This window comes from Nycticebus coucang, chromosome 2 (assembly GCF_027406575.1).
Source record: "Nycticebus coucang isolate mNycCou1 chromosome 2, mNycCou1.pri, whole genome shotgun sequence".
Taxonomy (NCBI): domain Eukaryota; kingdom Metazoa; phylum Chordata; class Mammalia; order Primates; family Lorisidae; genus Nycticebus; species Nycticebus coucang.
Window position 1 is genome coordinate 115,139,402 of NC_069781.1, and position 19,914 is coordinate 115,159,315.

Sequence of the window (19,914 nt, forward strand, 5' to 3'; positions counted from 1 at the left end):
TTACCATTTTAATACAGTTTTTTTTTATATTAGCCCCCCTCTTTATTTTGGATGTCAAATGATCCTTTATTGAAACATTTTCTTTTATATTTTATTTTTTTGCAGTTTTTGGCCAGGTCAGGTTTGAACCCACCACCTCTGGTATATGGGGCCGGCACTCTACTCCTTGAGCCACAGGCACTGCCCCAGTTTTTTTTTTTTTTTTGGCCGGGGCTGGGTTTGAACCCGCCACCTCCGGCATATGGGACCGGCGCCCTACTCCTTGAGCCACAGGCGGCGCCCTTTAATACAGTTTTTTCCTTTCTTAAAATGTGTATACTTTTTTGGACCTTCTGTATAAAAAATGGAATTCTATATAGAATATAACGTAAGTAGGCCAGGCACGGTGGCTTACGCCTGTAATCCTAGCACTCTAGGAGGCCGAGGCGGGTGAATTGTCCCGGCTCAGGAGTTGGAGACCAGCCTGGGCAAGAGCGAGGCCTAGCGGGCGTTGTGATGAGCGCCTGTAGTCCCAGCTACTGGGGAGGCTGAGGCAAGAGAATCACTTGAGCCCAAGACTTTGAGGTTGCTGTGATTTAAGAGGCCAAGGCACACTACCAAGGTCGAAAAAAAGTGTACTCTGTCTCAAAAACAAAACAAAACAAAACAAAACAAAAACAATATAATGTGTTTCTGCAATATGATAGTAAACACGACCTTAACAGTAAATGTTTTTATGTTGTTCGTAGGTTAGTATTAAGGATAAAGCAAGATGACAAGACCAGCATGACGATGTCTTCCTATGCCTGGGCGCGTGGGGGCGCTCGAGGAGTGCACAGGCCAGGCGCGGGCCCCGCCCCCAAGCCCCAATTGGCGGCGCGCGGCGCGTGAAAACGCACGCAGGCCCCGCCTCCGTGCCGGCCCGGCCCCCTCCGCCCGCCCTCCGGCCCGCCGCGCTTGTTGTTCGGCGGCGGCGGCGGCGGCGGCGGCGGCGGCGGCGGCATCTCGAGTTGCAGTTTCGAGCCGCCAGCCCGCCCGCCCGCCGCGGGTTCGCTTGTGCGGCCATGGAGCTGGAGGTGCCGGATGAGGCAGAGAGCGCCGAGGCGGGGGCCGTGACCTCAGAGGCGGCCTGGGCGGCAGAGAGTGGGGCAGCGGCAGGTAACGGTCCGGTCCTCCTTGGCCTCCCTACCTCGTGCCGAGTGGACCAGCCAGGCGCCCCCCGCCGCGGCCCAGTGGGTCCGCCCGCGCGCTGGAGGGGCGACTGGAGCGTTCCACTCGAGGGCGCTCACGGGGGAGAATGGAGCGCTTCACGGCCGGGGAACGCGCCGCGTTGGGCCGGGGCCCGGGGGCGGCTGGAGCGCCCCGCCCAGGAGCTCGGGGTGGCGCGGTCCATCGGCTGGGGTCCTCGCCTTAGGGGGGTGTGCGAGTGCGGGGCGCCCCCTCTGGAACGTGCGGGGAGAAGGGGTCCTCGCAGGGTAGGGGAGCGGGTGCACTGTCTCTTGCTTAGCCGGGCCGCTCGGAGATGAGGGTGTGGGGCAGTGGTGGATGACCTCGATCTTGGGGAGGAGCACTGCCTCCCAGGCGCTGGAGGCTGACGCTGCTCCAGATGTGAGGATGCTACTCCCTGCCTGGACTCGCTGCCGGTCTCTCCAGGTCAGCTTTGGAGGCCTGGCGCCCACGAGCAGGCCACCCATATGGGCGCATCTTAGTGGTTTTGCAGCCGCAGCAGTCTCTTGGGGGGAGGGTCTTTGAGGCCATCTGGGTCAGTCTCCTGGCGGTGTCATCTCTCTTGCAAGTCCTCCAGATCAGGGAATGGGTGCGCTGACTGTTGCTTACCTTTCTGGGTCTCAGTTTGCCTTAACGTAGAAGAAGTCTTAAGGCAGTGATGTTCGGAGGTGCCCTCAGTGCCGCGGCTTGCAAACAGCCCGGCTAGGAGGGGGCTACTTTGATGCCTTGTCACTCAGTTTTCCCACCCCCAAGCCACCTTCTTCCTGGACACTGAGCAAGGCTGCCCCAGGCATGAAGGGGGCATGGCCTATATGTATCCTTGCCTTCCAGCAGGATAGGTGCTGAGAGCCTGGCTGCCTTGCCGGGCCCCACCCTTGGGCTACTAGACTGCCTTTCTGAGGGAACAGTTCCTTCTTAGTCTAGGTCACAAGCTCCCAAATAGGAAGTTTACGGATTCGCAAAATCCTGTGTGCTCTCCCCAAGCCTTCTTCAGAGGCTGTGTTGACACCCACGTGGGTACCCATCCTCCTTCTCACCCAGGCCTCCTGAAGCTTCCTTGGCAGGCAGGCAAGGAGGTGCATTGCTGCCGGGGTTTGGGGGTGATGTCTGAAAAGAGAGAGAGCAGGAGTGAGCAAGCCCTCCCCCTCCTCACCCCCCCCCCCAGCTCTGAAACACTCACTGCTTCCTTCCCCATGGCCATCTGGAACTGCTTGATAGTTGACCTGTTTCATTGCCACTGAGCCAGTTTCCTTGCCCTGTTCTCTACCTGCGATGAATGACCTGGCCTGGCTAGCACCGGGCATGCTTGAGTGATCCAGGGGGCAGTTGACTCCAGCCGGGATCTCTTTGCCCTCTGACTTCTGCTATCAGCTCTCTGACCTGAGCTGGTCAGAGACAAAGTAGCCTAAGACTTGATGACCACAAGAAAGCCACACGGCACACATTGTCTTATCAGGCTGAGTGAGGACAGATAGATAAACTCTTGGCTCTGGCTGTGGCTGGCTCTGGGTGTGGGGCAGCTGAAAGGTAAGGGGTGTCCTCTCTGCCCCTGAAATCTGCAGAAATCTGACTCCAGCTACTTCATTTCACTCATTTTATCTTTTTTCTCTTTTTTATTATTTTAGAATATTATGGGGGTTATTTTACTCACTTTAAATTAAGATCTGCTTTCCAAACCTCTTTCTCCTGATGTAAGTGCTGTTAAATTTGGGTTAGAGGCTACCCAGGCATTTTCATACAAATGTATAAATATATTTGTATTTTTCATGCAAATATGTAAAAACATAAATGTGCCTGCTAGTTCTTTACTGAGGTGGTTCATGGCCTACTAGAGTCTCTCTGCCTTGGCTCTCTTGGCAGATTGGGCCATCCTGGGCCCTTCAGAGTGCTGAGCAGTGCCTCTGGCCTCTACCCGCTCCATGCCAGGGGCACCCCCAGTCATGATGGCCAGATAGGTCTCCAGACATCACCCAGAATTTGCTGGGGGCAGAATCACCCTGGTGAGAAATGCCTTATAGCATCTGTTCTGTGTGATTTACTTGCTTTTTGTCAATAGTAACCCGGCATGTTCCCCCCATGTTGGTGTCACTGATCTTTGTAGAGAGAGCTGAGTACATAGGGCAGTAGCTGAGAGGGTGGAATTAAATGCTGTCTGAGTCCCCACTTCCAGCTCAGCCCCTCAGTTTCTGGGTGACCTTCACCTCTTTAAGCCCCATCTATAAAAGGGAGGTGATAACTGTGTCCACTCAGGTTGGCTGTGAATCTTAAATGAGTCAACGCTTGTGCTTAATGACTGTCAGCAATGATTGGCAGCCCATTGTAGACACCTGCCATCATAGATCCTTCGAGGCATATTCTGGCTGTTTCTGGAGTCACTGTTTGCTGTGGCAGGTGCCTGCAGACGTGGGTCTATGACTTTGGGGGCTTTGGTTTCCAGCAGTTGAGGTAGCTGCTGAATGGGTGTGTCAGTGGCAGACAGATTGAAAAATCACAATCTGACACTTTCCAGAAAGTCGAAGTGGCCAGAGCCTTGTCTGACAGGGGCCAAGGAAGGCTGCCTGTGTCCTCATGTGCTGCCAGCTTTGGATGTTGTTGACCTTGGTAATTTTGGCCAATCTGATCAGAGGCGAAATGGTAGCTCAGTGTTTAGAATCTGGTTACTTTAAGTGCCTGGACTCCTGGCTTTTAGATCTGGCCCAAAAAAGGCTGGCTGTCGCACTCTGTGTGCTGCCTGGGGGCCATGTGGGGCGCCTGGTTCACGGGGGTGGGGCTTAGGAGGGCTGGAGGCTTGAAGATGCTTGCTGGACCCACTTTTGGAGCCACTCCTCTGCTGGTAGTTTGGGCCTGAGCTGTGGTCTGGGTGTTTGAGATTTTTCTTCCCTGCCGGTCTTATCTCTATATGCCTGGGAACAGTCAGCTTCATTCCTGAGCCCCCTGTCCCCTCCCACATCTAATCTGGTGGCAAATTCTGTCAGCTTTGTCTTCACAACCAACCCGTAATCCACTCACTTCTCTCCCTCCTCTGCCTCCACCTGGACTATCACCATCCTCCTCTTCATGCCTGGACTGGTGTAGTTGGCTCCCCACAGGCCTCCCTCCTCTTCCTATGCTGCGCATGCCCCGTCCCTTAGCCTACAGCCGTCCGTGGGTCCCACCCACCTTGGGGTAAAGCCCAGGTCCTCCCCTTGGCCCACCAGGCCCTGTACAACCTGCTACACCCCCTCCCTGACCTCCCTCCTCCCTCTCTCCCTCACCTAAGTCTGCTTCAGGCACATGGCCTCACTATGCCTCCAACATACAGGTGCAGTTCTGCCCCAGGGCCTTTGCACATGCTGTTTGTTCTTTCTCCATATGTGTGTCATTTGCTTCTTTAGCTCTTTCAAGGATCTGCTCAAACCCCTCCTCTCAGTGAGGCCTGTCCCCCCTCAGATCATAAAATAGCACTTCCCCCTCCTGTAGCCCCACCTCCCTTTTTTCCTTACCCATTCTCGTCACTGTTGTCGTCACCATAGCACTTGCCACCACCTGAGACATATGGCTTTGCTGATGTGTGTTCTGGCTGTCTTCCCTCCTGCGCAAGAGCTCCATAAGAGCCAGGACAGGCTGTGTCATTCCTGCAGTGTCCCCAGCGCCTGGACTGCCTGGTACATAACAGAACTTGGCAAACATCAGGTGGATACTAAGGAGGAATTGCATCAGGAATGGGGCATTTGGGGAAGTCCTTGCCAGGAAGGTGATATTTGAGGGAGCTCTGAGGAGAGGCCAGGAAGAAGGCAAGGCCAGGTATGCCTGGATGGCAGTGCAGTGTTCCTCAAGGGCCAGTGGGGAGCCAGCAGCAGGGGCCGCTTCTGGTCGCAGGTGGGGGTCTGGGTAAGAAAGTCAGGGAGTAGTGACATCTCTCATCACATGTCAGAGGGCCAAGGGTGGGGCTGAGGACTTTGGACACAGAAAGCTCCTGGTTCAGTTCTACTCCAGCTGCCTTCTAGGAGGCAATATTAGGAGATTTGTCCTCTACAGCCTCGTGTCCTGTCCTGTAAGGTTGCTGCATGGAGAGAGTTGACTTGTAAAGCCATTAGACCACACCTAGCCTACAGGTGACTACACAGGGTACTGGGACCCTCCCTTCTCCCTGGGATGCTGGAGCAAAGGGAAGCATGTATTGAGCACTGCTTCCGCAGAGCCTGGCACCAGAGGGCTCAGTCTGCTGTGGGCATCATGAGGGTGTGTGGAGTCTACTTCTGCTTGGTCTATGTTTGACGTTAACTGGATGTTATTGAGCACCTTCTATGGCTGGAGGTGTTGCAGGTGCCCATGTCACACCAGTGACAAAGAGGGCTCTCTGGCTATCTCGTGGTGCTCTCAGACTGTTGAAGGGTGGGGGTCAGGATACACATGGGGATGTCAAGGAAACAGATATGACCAGGGGTCAGCTAGCAGCAGCCCCCCAGTCCCATCCATACCAATTCTTGTCCATCAAGTATTACTGGCACATGGCCTTGCTTACTCCTGCACACACCATCCTCGGCAGCTTCTAGGCTGCAATCACAGAGCTGAGTGGCCAGGTTGGCAACTGTGTCGCCTACAACACCCAAAATATTCATGTGGTCTTTTTTTTTTAAGAGCACAGCTTTTTTATTTTATTTTATTTTTATTTATTTATTTAATTTTGCAGTTTTTTGGCCAGGGCTGGGTTTGAACCTGCCACTTCCGGCATATGGGGCCGGCGCCCTACTCCTTTGAGCCACAGGCGCTGCCCTCATGTGGTCTTCTATGGAAAATGCTTGGCAACTCCTGAGTTGGACTGGGTGTGGGGGGAGACTGCTATTGTGGCAAGGGTGAGGGACCTGCTTTAGCTGAGAGGTCAGGGAAGGAGGTGACCAGTCAGCCCAGACCTAAACAAGAAGTGTGGGCCACAGGCTAAGCAATGCAAGCAGTGAGAACAGCTGTACAGTGACCCTGAAGTAGGATTGAGCTGGACCCATTTGCACCACAGACTTGGAATCAGCAAGGTGGGGCCAGGGCCAGCCATACAGCACATGGGGCCCTGACTCTGGCTGGGGTTTTGCTTAGAGGACAGCAAGCAGCACTGGTGTGTCTAAGCAGGGCAGTGAGCTCAAATTCATGGGTTCTGGCATGTGGTGGGGAGGGCTGAAGGTAGCAGTGGCTGTGAGGGGCTGGTGGCCTCCAGGTGAGTGATGCTGCTGCCTGGATACAGGTAAGGCACTGGAAGGCTCAGTCTGAGCCCTGGAGCTAATGCTGAGGATGGAGCAGGTCTAGGGCCCCAGGCCCTCTGCTGAGTGTGTGTTGATACAGTAAGCAGGCAGCAGGGTCCCCCAAAGTAGGCAGACAGGCCTGGTCTGGGGTTGATCAACCGCCTTGCCACCTAGAGCTACATGCCTCTGAGCAAGTGACCTCCCTTTCTTTCAAAACGAGAGGATCCAGCAGGACAGGAGTGGGTGAGGCTCTTAGCCCCTGGGAAGCTGCATGACCTGAGCTTTTACAGTTTACATATAGGGAAACTGAGGCTCCAAGAGGGCTGGAGAAGTTGCCTAGAGCAGGGGCATGAACCAGGAGTCGGTCCAGTCTTCCTCCCCCCAGCCTGCTGCCCAGGCTTAGCAAAGTGTCCCTTCACTCTAGACTACGCAGGCTGATGTCCCACAGAGGATTTCCCAGTCATGAGCCAGCTGGATGGTGAGGCCCTCAGCACTGTGCACTCATAGGGATTACAGGCCTTGGGATTATCTGGGAGCCCCCTGCACTTGACTCAGCGCCCTGTGAGGCTAGCAGGGGAGGGACTGGGGTCATGTTTGAGGACCCTCAGGTACCTGAGCCAGCACAAGGGCATCTGAGGACCTACTGGGCAAAGAGCAGACCCCGACACCTTGTCAAAGCCACTCATTCTTGTGTCACTCTGCAGCAGAGAGCTGACCTAGAAGGCTTTGGCGGAGTGAGGTGAAGTTCAGGTGTCATCTATGGATTATTTACCAGGGTATATCCTGGGCCAGGTGCTGGGAAACAAGGTGGAATGAGACAGACAGGGCCTCTGTGAACTCTAGGGATGGGGGCAAGGAGTGTGTAGACAGCAAACAAAGAAGCAAAATATGTAACTTGGGCCGGGAGTGATAAAAGAAGTACCATGGTGAAGAGGAGAGTAGTGATGTGGGAGGGGCTTGTCCAGGCTAGGTACGTAGGAGGAGGTGGCACGTGAATGGAGATCTAAAAGAAATGAGGGACAGGCTCAGTGCCTGTGGCTCAAGCAGCTAAGGTGCCAGCCATATACACCTGAGCTGGTGGGTTCGAATCCAGCTCGGGCCCGCCAAACAACAGTGATGGCTGCAACCAAAAAATAGCCGGGCATTGTGGCGGGCAACTGTAGTCCCAGCTACTTGGAAGCCAGAGGTAGGAGAATCGCTTGAGCCCAGGAGTTGGAGGTTGCTGTGAGCTGTGATGCCACAGCACTCTACCCAGGGCGACAGCTTGAGGTTCTGTGTCAAAAAAAAAAAAAAGGAAATGAGGGGAGTGTGTCAGGCACTGGGCACAGCCTGTGCAAAGGCCCTGGGGCAGGATTGTGCCTGGCCTATTGGAGGCCACAATGGGGAGGCCCATGTAACTGGAGCAAAGTGAGGAGGGAAACAGAGAAAGAGGAAGGGAGGGCAGAGTGGGGCTGGCCAGGTCATGAAGAACTTGGTGGGCCTCAGGGAGGACTTGGGCTTTGACCCTGAGGGAGGTAGGAGCCTGGAGCCATGGAAAGCCATGGGCAGAGAGACTGGACCTACCTTAGGTGCTCACAGATGCCCTCTGGTGGCAGCTGCAAAGAGGACAGGCTGTGGGGGGGCGAGGGTGAGAGCCCCAGATAGGGGTCAAGAGAAGTGAGCACTTGATGGATTTTTTTTTTTTTCTTCAACTCCTGGGTGGATTTTTGGAAGCAGAGCCAACAGGGTCTTTTGAAGGATCAATGGGAGTGGTGAGAGAGAGTAATTGAGTTTCCTGAGCCCTTGGGAGGACAGAGCTCCCCTCAGCTGAGGTGGCTCCTGTAGCTGAGAAGGTCTGGGGGTTCATTGAGGCTGGGCATGGCAGTGTTGAGTGTGAAACTCATGACGTCAGTGATGGGTAGTGACAAGGTGGCTGTGGTCAGTTGACATTGTCTTAGTCTTAATGCTCTGTTGGCAGTCCTGCCAGGAAGAGCAGCCCCATAGGTACAGGGAGCAGATTGTCCAGCCAGTCTGTGCCACAGTTAACTCGTAAGACATGGTCATGTGAGGATCACATGAGCTCATAGGGAGTACACAGGAAGTGGTGAGCAGACACACGGCTGGCAGTGCCAGCTTGGTGCCTTCTTGCTGGGGGCTGTGCTCTGTGCACCCTCAGCTCACAGAGCTGCTAGGGTGAAGAGGGAGCCCTGCTTTTCCTCAGGGCAATTACCGACAATTCTGCCCAAGAACACACACATGCACATCCTGGCATCCAGCTTGCACTTTGTTGGTTGGGGGGAAGTCACACCCAGCGAGGGCTGGTGAGTGCAAGATATTTGGAAATTGCACACCAGCATCCTGTGGACCTGCCATGGTCCATTGTTCTTGGTGCATGTCAATGTTAAGGGAGTGAGGGGAGGTTGTAGCTTTTTTTTTTTTTTAATGTAAAAAGCGTTAGGCAAACTTTAGTTTTCACTGGAAAGAGCCATATAAATTTTAAGTTTGATAACAGTATAACAGTTGCAATATGTGGGAACATTGACAGCGAACACACTACCAGTATACCAATGTGATGTCTGTTTAAATCTAAAACTGTCACTGTAAGTTGTAAGGTAGAAATTAGCCGTCAATTAACTTCACCTATGTATTCTTGAAACTTGGTTGTAGGGCTGTTAAAACATCTACATTTGGGCTGCCTGAGTATGTAAAACTCAATGATAATGGATTTGCGAGGTCTGCTTAAAAGTCTCCTAGTACATATAATTACTCCTTAAAATCAGTACATATTTTTGTGGTGTAGATTTGACTCAGCAGTAGATCATACAGAAGAAGCTCTCTAGCTTCAATTCAGCAGCATCTGGATTGCTATATTGAGAAGGGTTTTTTGATATCTTTTCTTCTTAATGTTCTGAAATTTGTTGGGGAATGCTGTTAAAACCACTAGCAATAGTATAATCTCCTGCCGTCTGTTCCAAGAAATCTTCAGAAGAGACATCAAGACTTTGAGTAAGAAGTCTGACTATATATGATGATTGAGAGTCTGTTGCAAGCATGAGAGCATTTCTTTTCAACTCATCATCTTTATGTTTCCTCCGTTCTTTACTAAAAATTCCACCATTGTTTCTCTTTTTTCACTTATAGCAAGGAAAAGTGGCATAAGATGACTCCTTTTTTTTTTTTGCAGATTTTGGCTGGGGCTGGGTTTGAACTCACCACCTCCAGCATATGAGGCCAGCGCCCTACTCCTTGAGCCACAAGCACTGTCCAAGATGACTCTTCTTTATTGGGTCATTGTCTGAACCATGTGAAAGGAATTTTTCTGCTATTAATAAATTGTGATGATAGACACATGTGATGAGCAGTATTGTCATAGGTGTCCCTAACGCTGGCTTGGCGCCATGTTTCAGCACAACAGTCACACATCCCACCTACTGGCATTGGACAGTCTTCATCAGTGTTGTCTGCTTTTTGCTGTCAAACAGGTTAAGTTGGCATTTCTGTCCACTAGGACTCTCACCACTTCTGGATGGCCACTGGCACAGGCCAAAAATAGATAGGTTCTGCTCTTGCAGTCTCTCTCATTTGGGCACAGTGGGTCAAATAAAAGGTGAAGGAGCCAGTAAAACCAGGGTTGTAAGTGTTAACCGTGCCCCAGCTGGGAGGGATACTGCAGGGGTAGATGTAGTAGTTCTTTAACGTAACCCAGATCTGTTCGTGCGCAGGCATGTCCACAGGCTGTATGAGCCCTCTGGTCTTGAAAGGATCCTAAAAAGTTAGGCATCCATGGAGTCTAACTTTCCTTATTACCAGGCCTATACATCCATTTCGAGCAAGTGAGCCAGGTATTAGATGGCTTAGTACAGGTAAAATGGGAGGAAACATTGTTTTAGCCTTAATAAGGGAAGGGGAGTAAGTACCCTATCAGATCAGGGGAAGAAGTACGTTATCAAAACCAATAAGAATCCTGGAAGCACAAGAGTTACAGTTCAGAGGCCTCGTCCCTAAAGTTAAACAATGAAACACTTCTCCAATACCACAAGGGCCGTGTCTCCAAAACCCTTATCATCATTCATGTTTAGCCCAGAACCCGACTGTGCAGTTTGAGAAACAGCGAGGCTCGAGCGAAAGCAAGTACCCATGCCCTCTCAAGAGCTGGCTGTGAGTCAGGAAGATCCAAAACAAGAGTATTTTCATGAAAAAGCAAGCTGGCTTTACTTAGGCAGAATAATCTGAGTTAGAGGTTTTTTTTTTGTTTGTTTTGTTTTTTTAGACAGAGCCTCAAGCTGTCACCCTGGGTAGAGTGCTGTGGCATCACAGCTCACAGCAACCTCCAACTCCTGGGCTCAAGCGATTCTCCTGCCTCTGCATCCCAAGTAGCTGGGACTACAGGTGTCCGCCACAACATCTGGCTATTTTTGGTTGTAGCCAGCATTGTTGTTTGGTGGGTCTGGGCTGGATTCGAACCCTCCAGCTCAGGTGTATGTGGCTGGCACCTTAGCTGCTTGAGCCACAGGCGCCGAGCCCGAGTTAGAGTTTTTATGGAAAAAGTAGGCAGAAGTATCCAAGTCACGGCACCAGGGCACCAAAACATCAGGTTTCAGGCAGCTGTCTGTCTTCGTTCTCAGTGCTTGTTGTGTTCTTGGTGAAAGAATGACCAGACCCACCAAAGCAAGGCAAGTGTGAAACAAAGTTTATTGAGAAAAAGAAAGATAAGTTCATAGAGCAAGATAACATTCACCACAGACAAGAAAAAGGCCTTGGTTATGCCCGGGCACTCTGTTTTATACTATTTTGATTGGGCCTTCCTTGTACTTCAGAGTCACATTGGAAGCACTGATTCTTTTTTTTTTTTTAAACCCTCTGTAGAGTGCTGTGCTGTCACAGCTCACAGCAACCTCCAAATCCTTGAGCTTAAGCGATTCTCTTGCCTCAGCCTCCTTACTATAGGCGCCCGACACAAAGCCTGGCTATTTTTTTATTGCAGTTTGGCCAGGACTGAACCCACCACCCCTGGTATATGGGGCCGGCACCTTACCCACTGAGCCATAGGTGCTGCCCAAGAACCATTGATTCTTACTGTGTATGCAGACCTCACATGAGCCCCTCTGAAAGCCTGGGGGGAGGGGGCTGGGGGCGGGGTGTGCATCGCAATGTAGATTTAAGCTGATGACTTGACAGTGCCTTAAGGCTGTTCAAGGTCATCTTCCAAACTCTACCTGTGCTGCTTGGTGGTGGGTGAGTGAGTCCTCTTTTGCAGTTGGCATGCTAAGTTCTCTTTGGTAGATAGGTAGGGTATTCCCTCCTGTCCAGATGTGGGCAGTCACTTAGGACAGATGAAGGTGGGACACTACCAAGATAGGGGCCTAGGGGCCTCTTTGGGGTCTGGGGAGCTGCCTGGGGCCTGGCAGCTGGGGCTTTGCATGCTGTGTGACCTCAAGCTAGTGGGGGCCACTCTTTAGGAATGATTGTGGTGACACTTGGGATCATGCAACATGTCTCTGTCTTGTTGAGAGGCATAATCCAATAGCACTTTTATTGTCAGTGTCCCAGTCTTGACTGGGCTCAGCTGGTCAGTTCTCCCACATTGGATGCTATTGCCTAGGTAACAAGGTGGCCATGGCTGGCTGGTGCAGGTACATCCTGATGGTTTGCTCTCTAGGCCTCTCTCCATGAGACTCTGTCATCCAGCCTGGCCCAAGTTTCTTGCTGGTGGCCTCCCCTGGTAGCCAGATCCCAGGAGAGCAGAGGTTAGGGAGGGCTCTCACAATGTCACTTCTACCTTATCTAGTTGGCCAGAAGATGTCTTAAAGCTCACCTGCCTTTAAAGGCAGGGAAATGGGCCCTAGACCCCAGACAGACGTACCTGTCTGTGAATCACCAGGAGTACATGGGCTGGGGTGGGATTGAGCTCTTTTTTTTGCAGTTTTGGCCAGGACCAGACTCGAACCCACCACCCTCAGTAAATGGGACTGGTGTCCTACTCCCTGAGCCACAGGCGCCGCCCCTTTTTATTTTTTTTTTGAGACAGAGTCTTACTGTGTTGCCCTGGGTAGAGTGCCATGGTGCCATAGCTCACAGCACCCTCAAGGTCTTGGGTTTAAGCGATTCTCTAGCCTCAGCCTTCCAAGTAGCTGCAACTACAGGTGCCCACCACAACGCCCCGCTATGGTTGTTTGTCATTGTTGCTTGGCTGGCCCAAGCTGGATTCAAACCCGCCGAGCCTGAGCTCATCTTGAAACTTCTAAAAACAAGGAAGGGAACGAGTGTAGGCAGCTGGACTGTGACTGGTGTTTCCTTGAGCCTTGTGTAGGAGGGTGTTCTCATCTTCCCATCTTTACCCCCAAAGAAATCCAGGGCCTGGTGGAAAGCCTGGAGGTTTTGGAGCCTGAACTGTCAGAGTCTGGGATCTGGTGCTAGGTAGTGCAGCCACACAGGTATTCATTCAACAAACCTAAGTCAAACAGAGCCCTGGCCCTGCCTCCAGTCAGCCAAAGGTGGAGACAGACTGAATCACCAGCTATGCAGGGGTCAGGGAAGTAGCAGCGGGGCATGGGTGGCACACCTCCTCCCCTTTCCCTTTTCACTCTGCTGCAGCCGCTTGAGCCTCCTTTCTGTGCCTCCAACATGCCAGGTGCCATCCTGCTGTAGGGCCTGTGCACAGACCATGCTCTTCGCCTGGGTAACTCTAAACCTCTAAGACTAACTGGTTCTCCCTCACTTCTCTTCCTTTCAGCATGTTGTGGCTTATCCTGGGGCCTGACCTCCTAGAATCAGGTCTATCCATCCCCAAGTTTTTGCTGCTTCACCCTAGGCAAGTGATCTGACCTCTTTAAGCCTCAGTTTCCACCTCTGGAAAGGGGAATAGTAATAGTGCCTACTTTATGGGGTTGTTGGGAGATTACATGAACCATATGAGGGGTGCCTAACACAGCACCAGCCTTGCTGTGTAGACACGGAAAGCATCAGCTCTCTTGAGTGCTGCCAGCGTCCTTGCAGCTCCCAGCTGGCTGGAGTTGGTGGCACAGTGGTTAGAGATGGAAAGCAAGCTATCCCTGAGGACTTTGACTCCAACTACGCCACATGTGCCTTGCAAGCCAGTCCTCTGTGTCACAGACCCAGGCCTATGCTATGACTCTACGAGAAGAGCTAGATGTGAAGGGTGCAGATCATGGCCTCTCAGGACCTCTGGCATTGGAGGGAGTGGATTCTAGAGGATCAGAGGTATAAAGAGAAGGTATAAACCAAGCAGGGTGTAATTTATAACAAGGAACAGAGAGTGGGGCAGTCAGAGAAGGCCTCTTTGAGGAGGTGATGTTTGATTCAGACCTGGGTAATGGGGAAGAGCGAGCCAGGCAGAGGGCACAGCCTGTGCAAAAGTCCTGGGGCAGAACCATACCCGGTGTGTTGGAGGCACAGCGAGGAGGCTTATGTGGGTGGAGCAGAGTGAGGAGGGAGGCATCATCTATCTGGTCATTTGTCCAACAGACGTTTATCGAAATCCTCTGGTGTCAGGACACAACTGCAAACAGATGCAGCCCTATGGAAGCTTCCCCTGAAAGGTGGACTGGTGATGAAACAAAGCCCCAGATGTGGAGAAAGGTTCAAGCAAGGACTTTATTAAGGATTCACTGGCACCAGTTGGCTGAAAGACTGCTGCTTTTATGGGGCTTCAACTCAAATTTGGCTGGACAAAAAGGGGTGCTGGAAATTGGTTAGTCCATGTCAGTGCAAATTAGGTATTAAACCAGTCAGTGTTGTCCCACCACATGCCCCCTTCATGCAAATGAGATGTTGAAATTTGACTAATCAGGTGGCCTTTGGGGACATGTCCCTCCATGGTTGGGAGAGGGCAACCTTTTCCCCACTTTGTGAGATACAGGAAAAGGGGCATCTTTGTCTCTAGCTACTTCCTGCTGACTGTGGGTGATATCATATAGGTGGAGAGGTTGGGCTGGTTAAGAGGGTTTTGAGGTTAGTAAAAGCATTTGGGTGGTGAGTGAGGCTGTTGTGGCCTTGACCTCATCTTGGACAACAGTTGATAAAAGTTGGGTTATGCAAGGGGCGGAAGAGTTAGGAGTAGAATTTAGGTATTAGGGGCCCAGAATTGGTAGGACTCATCATCCCGGGGAAGTATTGAGCATGGAGTTTATGGTGTGGGCCTAGAGTTGGCTTGTTCTATTAGTAGGTGATGCCTTCTCTGGCCAGGCCAGACTACTTGTAAAGCAGCAAGTCCCATGGGAAAGCACAGATGCCACCTTCTCTGGCCATTAGGATGTCCAAGTTCCTTCTGTTCTGGAGGACCACTGTGGCTAGAGAATCAATTTGGTCTTGTAGGGAGGGTTAATTTTTGGAGACCTCAGTCAGACCACTGGCTAATTGTTTTGAGAGCGGGTAGAATTTGTGAGATGCCACTCTAAGGCCAGTTGTTCCCAGTTCCTACCCAGGAATTGCTCAGTAATGCCCAGGCCAACTAGTACTGGAATTAGATGAATATCTCTTTTTGTCTTTTAGAAAGTCTGGACTGGTATGGAGGTCTGAATAGGAATGGGTACATCTCTGGGGATAAGGGAGATGTCTGGGGAAAGGAGAGCTAAGGTACATACCCTAATCCAGTGTTTTTCTTTCTCTTGTTTTTTTTTTCAGAGTCTCAAGCTGTTGCCCTGGATAGATGCTGTGGTGTCATAGCTCACAGCAACCTCTAATTCGGGCTCAAGTGATCCTCTTGCCTCAGTTTTTTTCTATTTTTAGTAGAGACGAGGTTCTCACTTTTTTGCTTAGGCTGGACTTGAACTTACGAGCTCAAGCAATCCACCTGCTTTGGCCTCCCAGAGTGCCAGAATTACAGGCATGAACCACTGTGCCCGATCTCCTAATTCAATGTTTTTCAACCTTTATTTCATGGTACAGTTGAACCTATAGTTAAACTAATGCAGCACACTTAAATTATGTTGATTTAAAAAAAGAGTTAATGTCTCGGCGCCTGTGGCTCAAGCAGCTAAGGTGCCAGCCACATACACCTGAGCTGGCGGGTTTGAATCCAGCCCGGGCCCACCAAACAGCAGTGACGGCTGCAACTAAAAAATGGCGTTGTGGCAGGCACCTGTGGTCCCAGCTACTTGGGAGGCGGAGGCAGAAGAATCGCTTGAGCCCAGGAGTTGGAGGTTGCTGTGAGCTGTGATGCCACACCCTTCTACCCAACAGCTTGACGCTCTGTCTCAAAAAAATAAAATAAATACCCTCAATGAATCCCCAACAATAAAAAATAAATAAATAAATAAATAAAATAAAATAAAAGTTAAAAAAAGAATATATTTACTTGGGTGGCGCCTGTGGCTCAAGGAGTAGGGCGCCGGTCCCATATGCCGGAGGTGGCGGGTTCAAACCCAGCCCCGGCCAAAAACCAAAAAAAAAAAAAAAAAAAAAAAGAATATATTTACTGTGCTTTGAACTTCCTGTGAAAATAATAATCTTTAAAACTTTTTTCTGGCACACTTAAGATCCTCTCACAGCATGCCACAGGCACACTGGTTGGAAATCACTACCCTAATCCAATTGGTAGGTAAGCATATATAAGTGGAAGTCCCACAAAGGAAAAAATATCCTGGCTTGGTGTGGTGGCTTATGCCTGTAATTCCAGCACTCTGGGAGGCCAAGGTGGGTGGATCGCTTGAGCTCAGGAGTTCAAGACCAGCCTGAGCAAGAGTGAGACCCCATCTCTAAAACATGGGTGAGTGTTGTGGTGGGCACCTGTGGTCTCAGCTACTTGGGAGGCTGAGGCAAGAGTATTGCATGAGGCCAAGAGTTTGAGGTTGCTGTGAGCTATGACGCCATGGCACTGGGGGCAAAAAAGTGAGACTCTGGGCGGCGCCTGTGGCTCAGTGAGTAGGGTGCTGGCTCCATATACCGAGGGTGGTGGGTTCAAACCCAGTCCTGGCCAAACTGTAACATAAAATAGCTGGGTGTTGTGGCGGGCGCCTGTAGTCCCAGCTACTTGGGAGGCTGAGGCAAGAGAATCACCTAAGCCCAGAAGCTGGAGGTTGCTGTGAGCTGTGTGACGCCATAGCACTCTACTGAGGGCGATAAAGTGAGACTCTGTCTCAAAAAAAAAAAAAAAGTGAGACTGTCTCAAAAAAAAAAGAAAAAATATTCTAACACTGCTAAGCAAATTGTAAGTAGAGGAAGAAGTAGGTCAGGGTTCTGGGTAATTTTTCAGGGGAGAGTTTGGTGTCCCAAAATGTTAAAGTACTAGCTATGAGACAGTCTCACTCTGTCCCCTGGGTAGAGTGCCATGGCATCATCATAGCTCAAGGCAACCTCAAACTCTTGAGCTCAAGAGATCCTCCTGCCTCAGCCTCCCAGAGTGCTAGGATTACAGGCATAAGCCACTGCACCTAGCCTTAAAACTTAATTTAAAACAGTTTTCAGGTGGCACCCATAGCTTAGTCAGCAGGGCGCTGGCCACAAAGACCTAGGGTGGCAGGTTTTTTGTTTTTTGGTTTTTTTTTTTGTAGAGACAGAGTCTTACTTTATGGCCCTCGGTAGAGTGCCGTGGCCTCACACAGCTCACAGCAACCTCCAACTCCTGGGCTTAAGCGATTCTCTTGCCTCAGCCTCCCAAGCAGCTGGGACTACAGGTGCCCGCCACAACGCCCGGCTATTTTTTGGTTGCAGTTTGGCCGGGGCCGGGTTTGAACCCTCCACCCTCAGTATATGGGGCCGGCGCCTTACCGACTGAGCCACAGGCACCGCCCAGGGTGGCAGGTTTGAATCTGGCCCCGGCCTGCTAAGCAACAATGACAACTGCTACCAAAAAATAGCTGGGCATTGTGGCAGGTGCCTATAGTCCCAGCTACTTGGGAGGCTGAGGCAAGAGAATTGCTTAAGCCAAGAGTTTGAGGTTTCTGTGAGCTGTGATGGCACGACACTCTACCTAGGGCAATAGCTTGACACTCTGTCTCAAAAAACAAACAACAACAACAACAAAAAAACAGTTTTCAAAACCCATAAATTAGACAAAATTATCTTTTTTTTTTTGAGACAGAGCCTCACACTGTCACCCTGGGTAGAGTGCTGTAGCATCACAGCTCATGGCAACCTCCAACTCCTAGGCTCAAGCGATTCTCCTGCCTCTGCCTCCCAAGTAGCTGGGACTACAGGTGCCCACCACAATGCCTGGCTATTTTTTGGTTGTAGTTGTCATTGTTGTTTGGCGGGCCCAGGCTGGATTCGAACCCGTCAGCTCAGGTGTATGTGGCTGATGCCTTAGCCGCTTGAGCCGCAGGTGCTGAGCCGAAAAAAATTATCTTTTTAAATAACTCTACTAACATGTCTATGTCTTATAATCCTTTTATTAAAGAAACATTATTTGGTTACCAGAATTATTTCTCTTTTATTTAGTAGTTTTAATTACATATAATAATCATAATGTTAATTATTATTATTATTATTATTTTTGAGACAGTCTCACTTTGTTGCCCTCATTAGAGTGCTGTGGTATCATAGCTCACTACAACCTCAAACTCTTGGGCTCAAGCGATTCTCTTGTCTCAGCCTCCCAAGTAGCTGGGACTACAGATACCTGCCACAACATGCAGCTATTTTTAAAGACAGGGTCTCACTCTTGCTCAGGCTTGTCTTGAACCTGTGAGCTCAGGCAATTTACCCACGTCTGCCTCCCAGAGTGCTACGATTACAGGTGTGAGCCACCCAGCCCAGCCTTCATAATGTCAATTCTTAGAAAAACCTAGGAAGAATGGCTCAGCACCTGTAGCTCAGTGACTAGGACGCCAATCACACACACCAAGGCTAGCGGGTTCGAACCTGGCCCGGGCCTGCCAAACAATAGTAACAACTACAACAACACCAGAACAAAAAAAAAAGCCAGTGTTGTGGTGGGTGCCTATAGTCCCAGCTACTTGGGAGGCTGAGGCAAGAGAATTGCTTAAACCCAAGAGTTTGAGGGTGCTGTGAGCTGTGACAGCATAGCACTCTACCAAGGGCAACATAGTGAGACTGTCTCAAAAAAAAAAAAAAAAAGAGAGAGAAAGAAAAACCTAGGAAGTTAAAGTAACTCTGATCAGTCCCCAATTTTATTAGCACACCTAAATATATTCAATTTTTTATATCACATAAAAATAAGATGTCAGATATACAAACTTAAACTTATGTTTAACAGTTGTTTTAGTATTTTATCTTACAAGAGACTCAGACATTTTTATTATTATCCTCTTCAACTTTACATAACATGACTTTCAGATTTTAAATTACTAAAAGAGTTTTGAAAGCACAACATAGGTACCATCCCTATGTCCTTCCCAGTGGTACTAGGTCTCACATAACTATGTGGCATCAAAGACGGCTGCAAAGGACAGGGCCTGTCTGTGTCCTCAGTTCATTTACTAGGTGTAGAGTTCAAGACAGAAAACAGGATGCCTGGAGGATCCAATTCTTCCTAGAATTGGGAGGAGGCAAACATGGGGCAGGGAAGCTCTGTGGGCTTGTTTGTGTCTTGTAGTTGCTGGTTTAGGCACTGAGAACATGTCCCCATGCTGCACCATGGCCACTTTTACAAGTCCCAGAATCTAGAGGCCCAAAACCAAAAACATCAGGTCATAGTCAAATCCAGCAGTTTAAAAATATTTTTATAAGGGCGGTGCCTGTGGCTCAGTGCGTAGGGTGCCGGCCCCATATACCAACCCGCCCCGGCCAAACTGCAACAACAACAAAAAAAATAGCCGGGTGTTGTGGCAGGTGCCTGTAGTCCCAGCTACTGGGGAGGCTGGGGCAAGAGAATCACCTAAGCCCAAGAGCTGGAGGTTGCTGGGAGCTGTGATGCCACGGCACCCTACCGAAGGTGATAAAGTGAGACTCTGTCTCTAAACAAACAAACAATATGTAAATTATAGAAGTAGCAATGTCGTGACCTTAAAACATCTGAACTTCAACAATAATTTTAAAACTGGTTTCATTTATCGAAGATTACCGAAGATCACGTGAATGAAAAGGCATCCAGGCTCAGTGCCCATAGCATAGTGGTTACGGTGCCCGTTACCTACACTGAGGCGGTGGGTTCAAACCCTGGCCAAGCTAGCTAAAAAAACAACAATGACAACTGCAACAAAAAATAGCCGGGTGTTTAGTCCCAGCTATTTGGGAGGCTGAGGCAAGAGAATCACTTAAGCCCAAGAGTTTGAGGTTGCTGTGAGTTGTGATGCCACGGCACTCTACCCAGGGCGACAGCTTGAGACTATCTCAAAAAAAAAGGAAAAAGAAGGCATCCAGGGCGGCGCCTGTGGCTCAACGGGTAGGGCGCCGGTCCCATATGCCGGAGGTGGCGGGTTCAAGCCCAGCCCTGGCCAAAAATAAAAAAAAAAAGAAGGCATCCAGATTCTTTACAGTTTTCCTGATAAAATAAAACCCAATTAATTAGAGCTCTTTTGCATATTTGGGTGGTAAAATATCATATACACATGACATACAAAGACACACAAACATATAGACCAGCAGTTCTCAACCT

The 19,914-nt window shown here is 50.3% G+C and overlaps 1 protein-coding gene across 5 annotated transcripts in view; it reads left to right on the top strand.

Annotated features, from left to right (window-relative positions):
- Positions 1–922: 922 nt before the first annotated feature.
- Positions 923–19,914, top strand: part of PIP5K1C (phosphatidylinositol-4-phosphate 5-kinase type 1 gamma) — a 71,967-nt gene continuing 52,975 nt past the window's right edge. For 2 of the 5 annotated variants that reach the window (XM_053580176.1, XM_053580184.1), the window contains exon 1: positions 923–1,137. In XM_053580176.1, coding sequence (XP_053436151.1) covers positions 1,044–1,137 — 94 coding nt within the window. In that variant the 5' untranslated portion in view covers positions 923–1,043. The remainder of the gene's footprint in view (positions 1,138–19,914) is intronic. The other 3 variants (XM_053580204.1, XM_053580211.1, XM_053580197.1) reach the window with 2 other exon arrangements.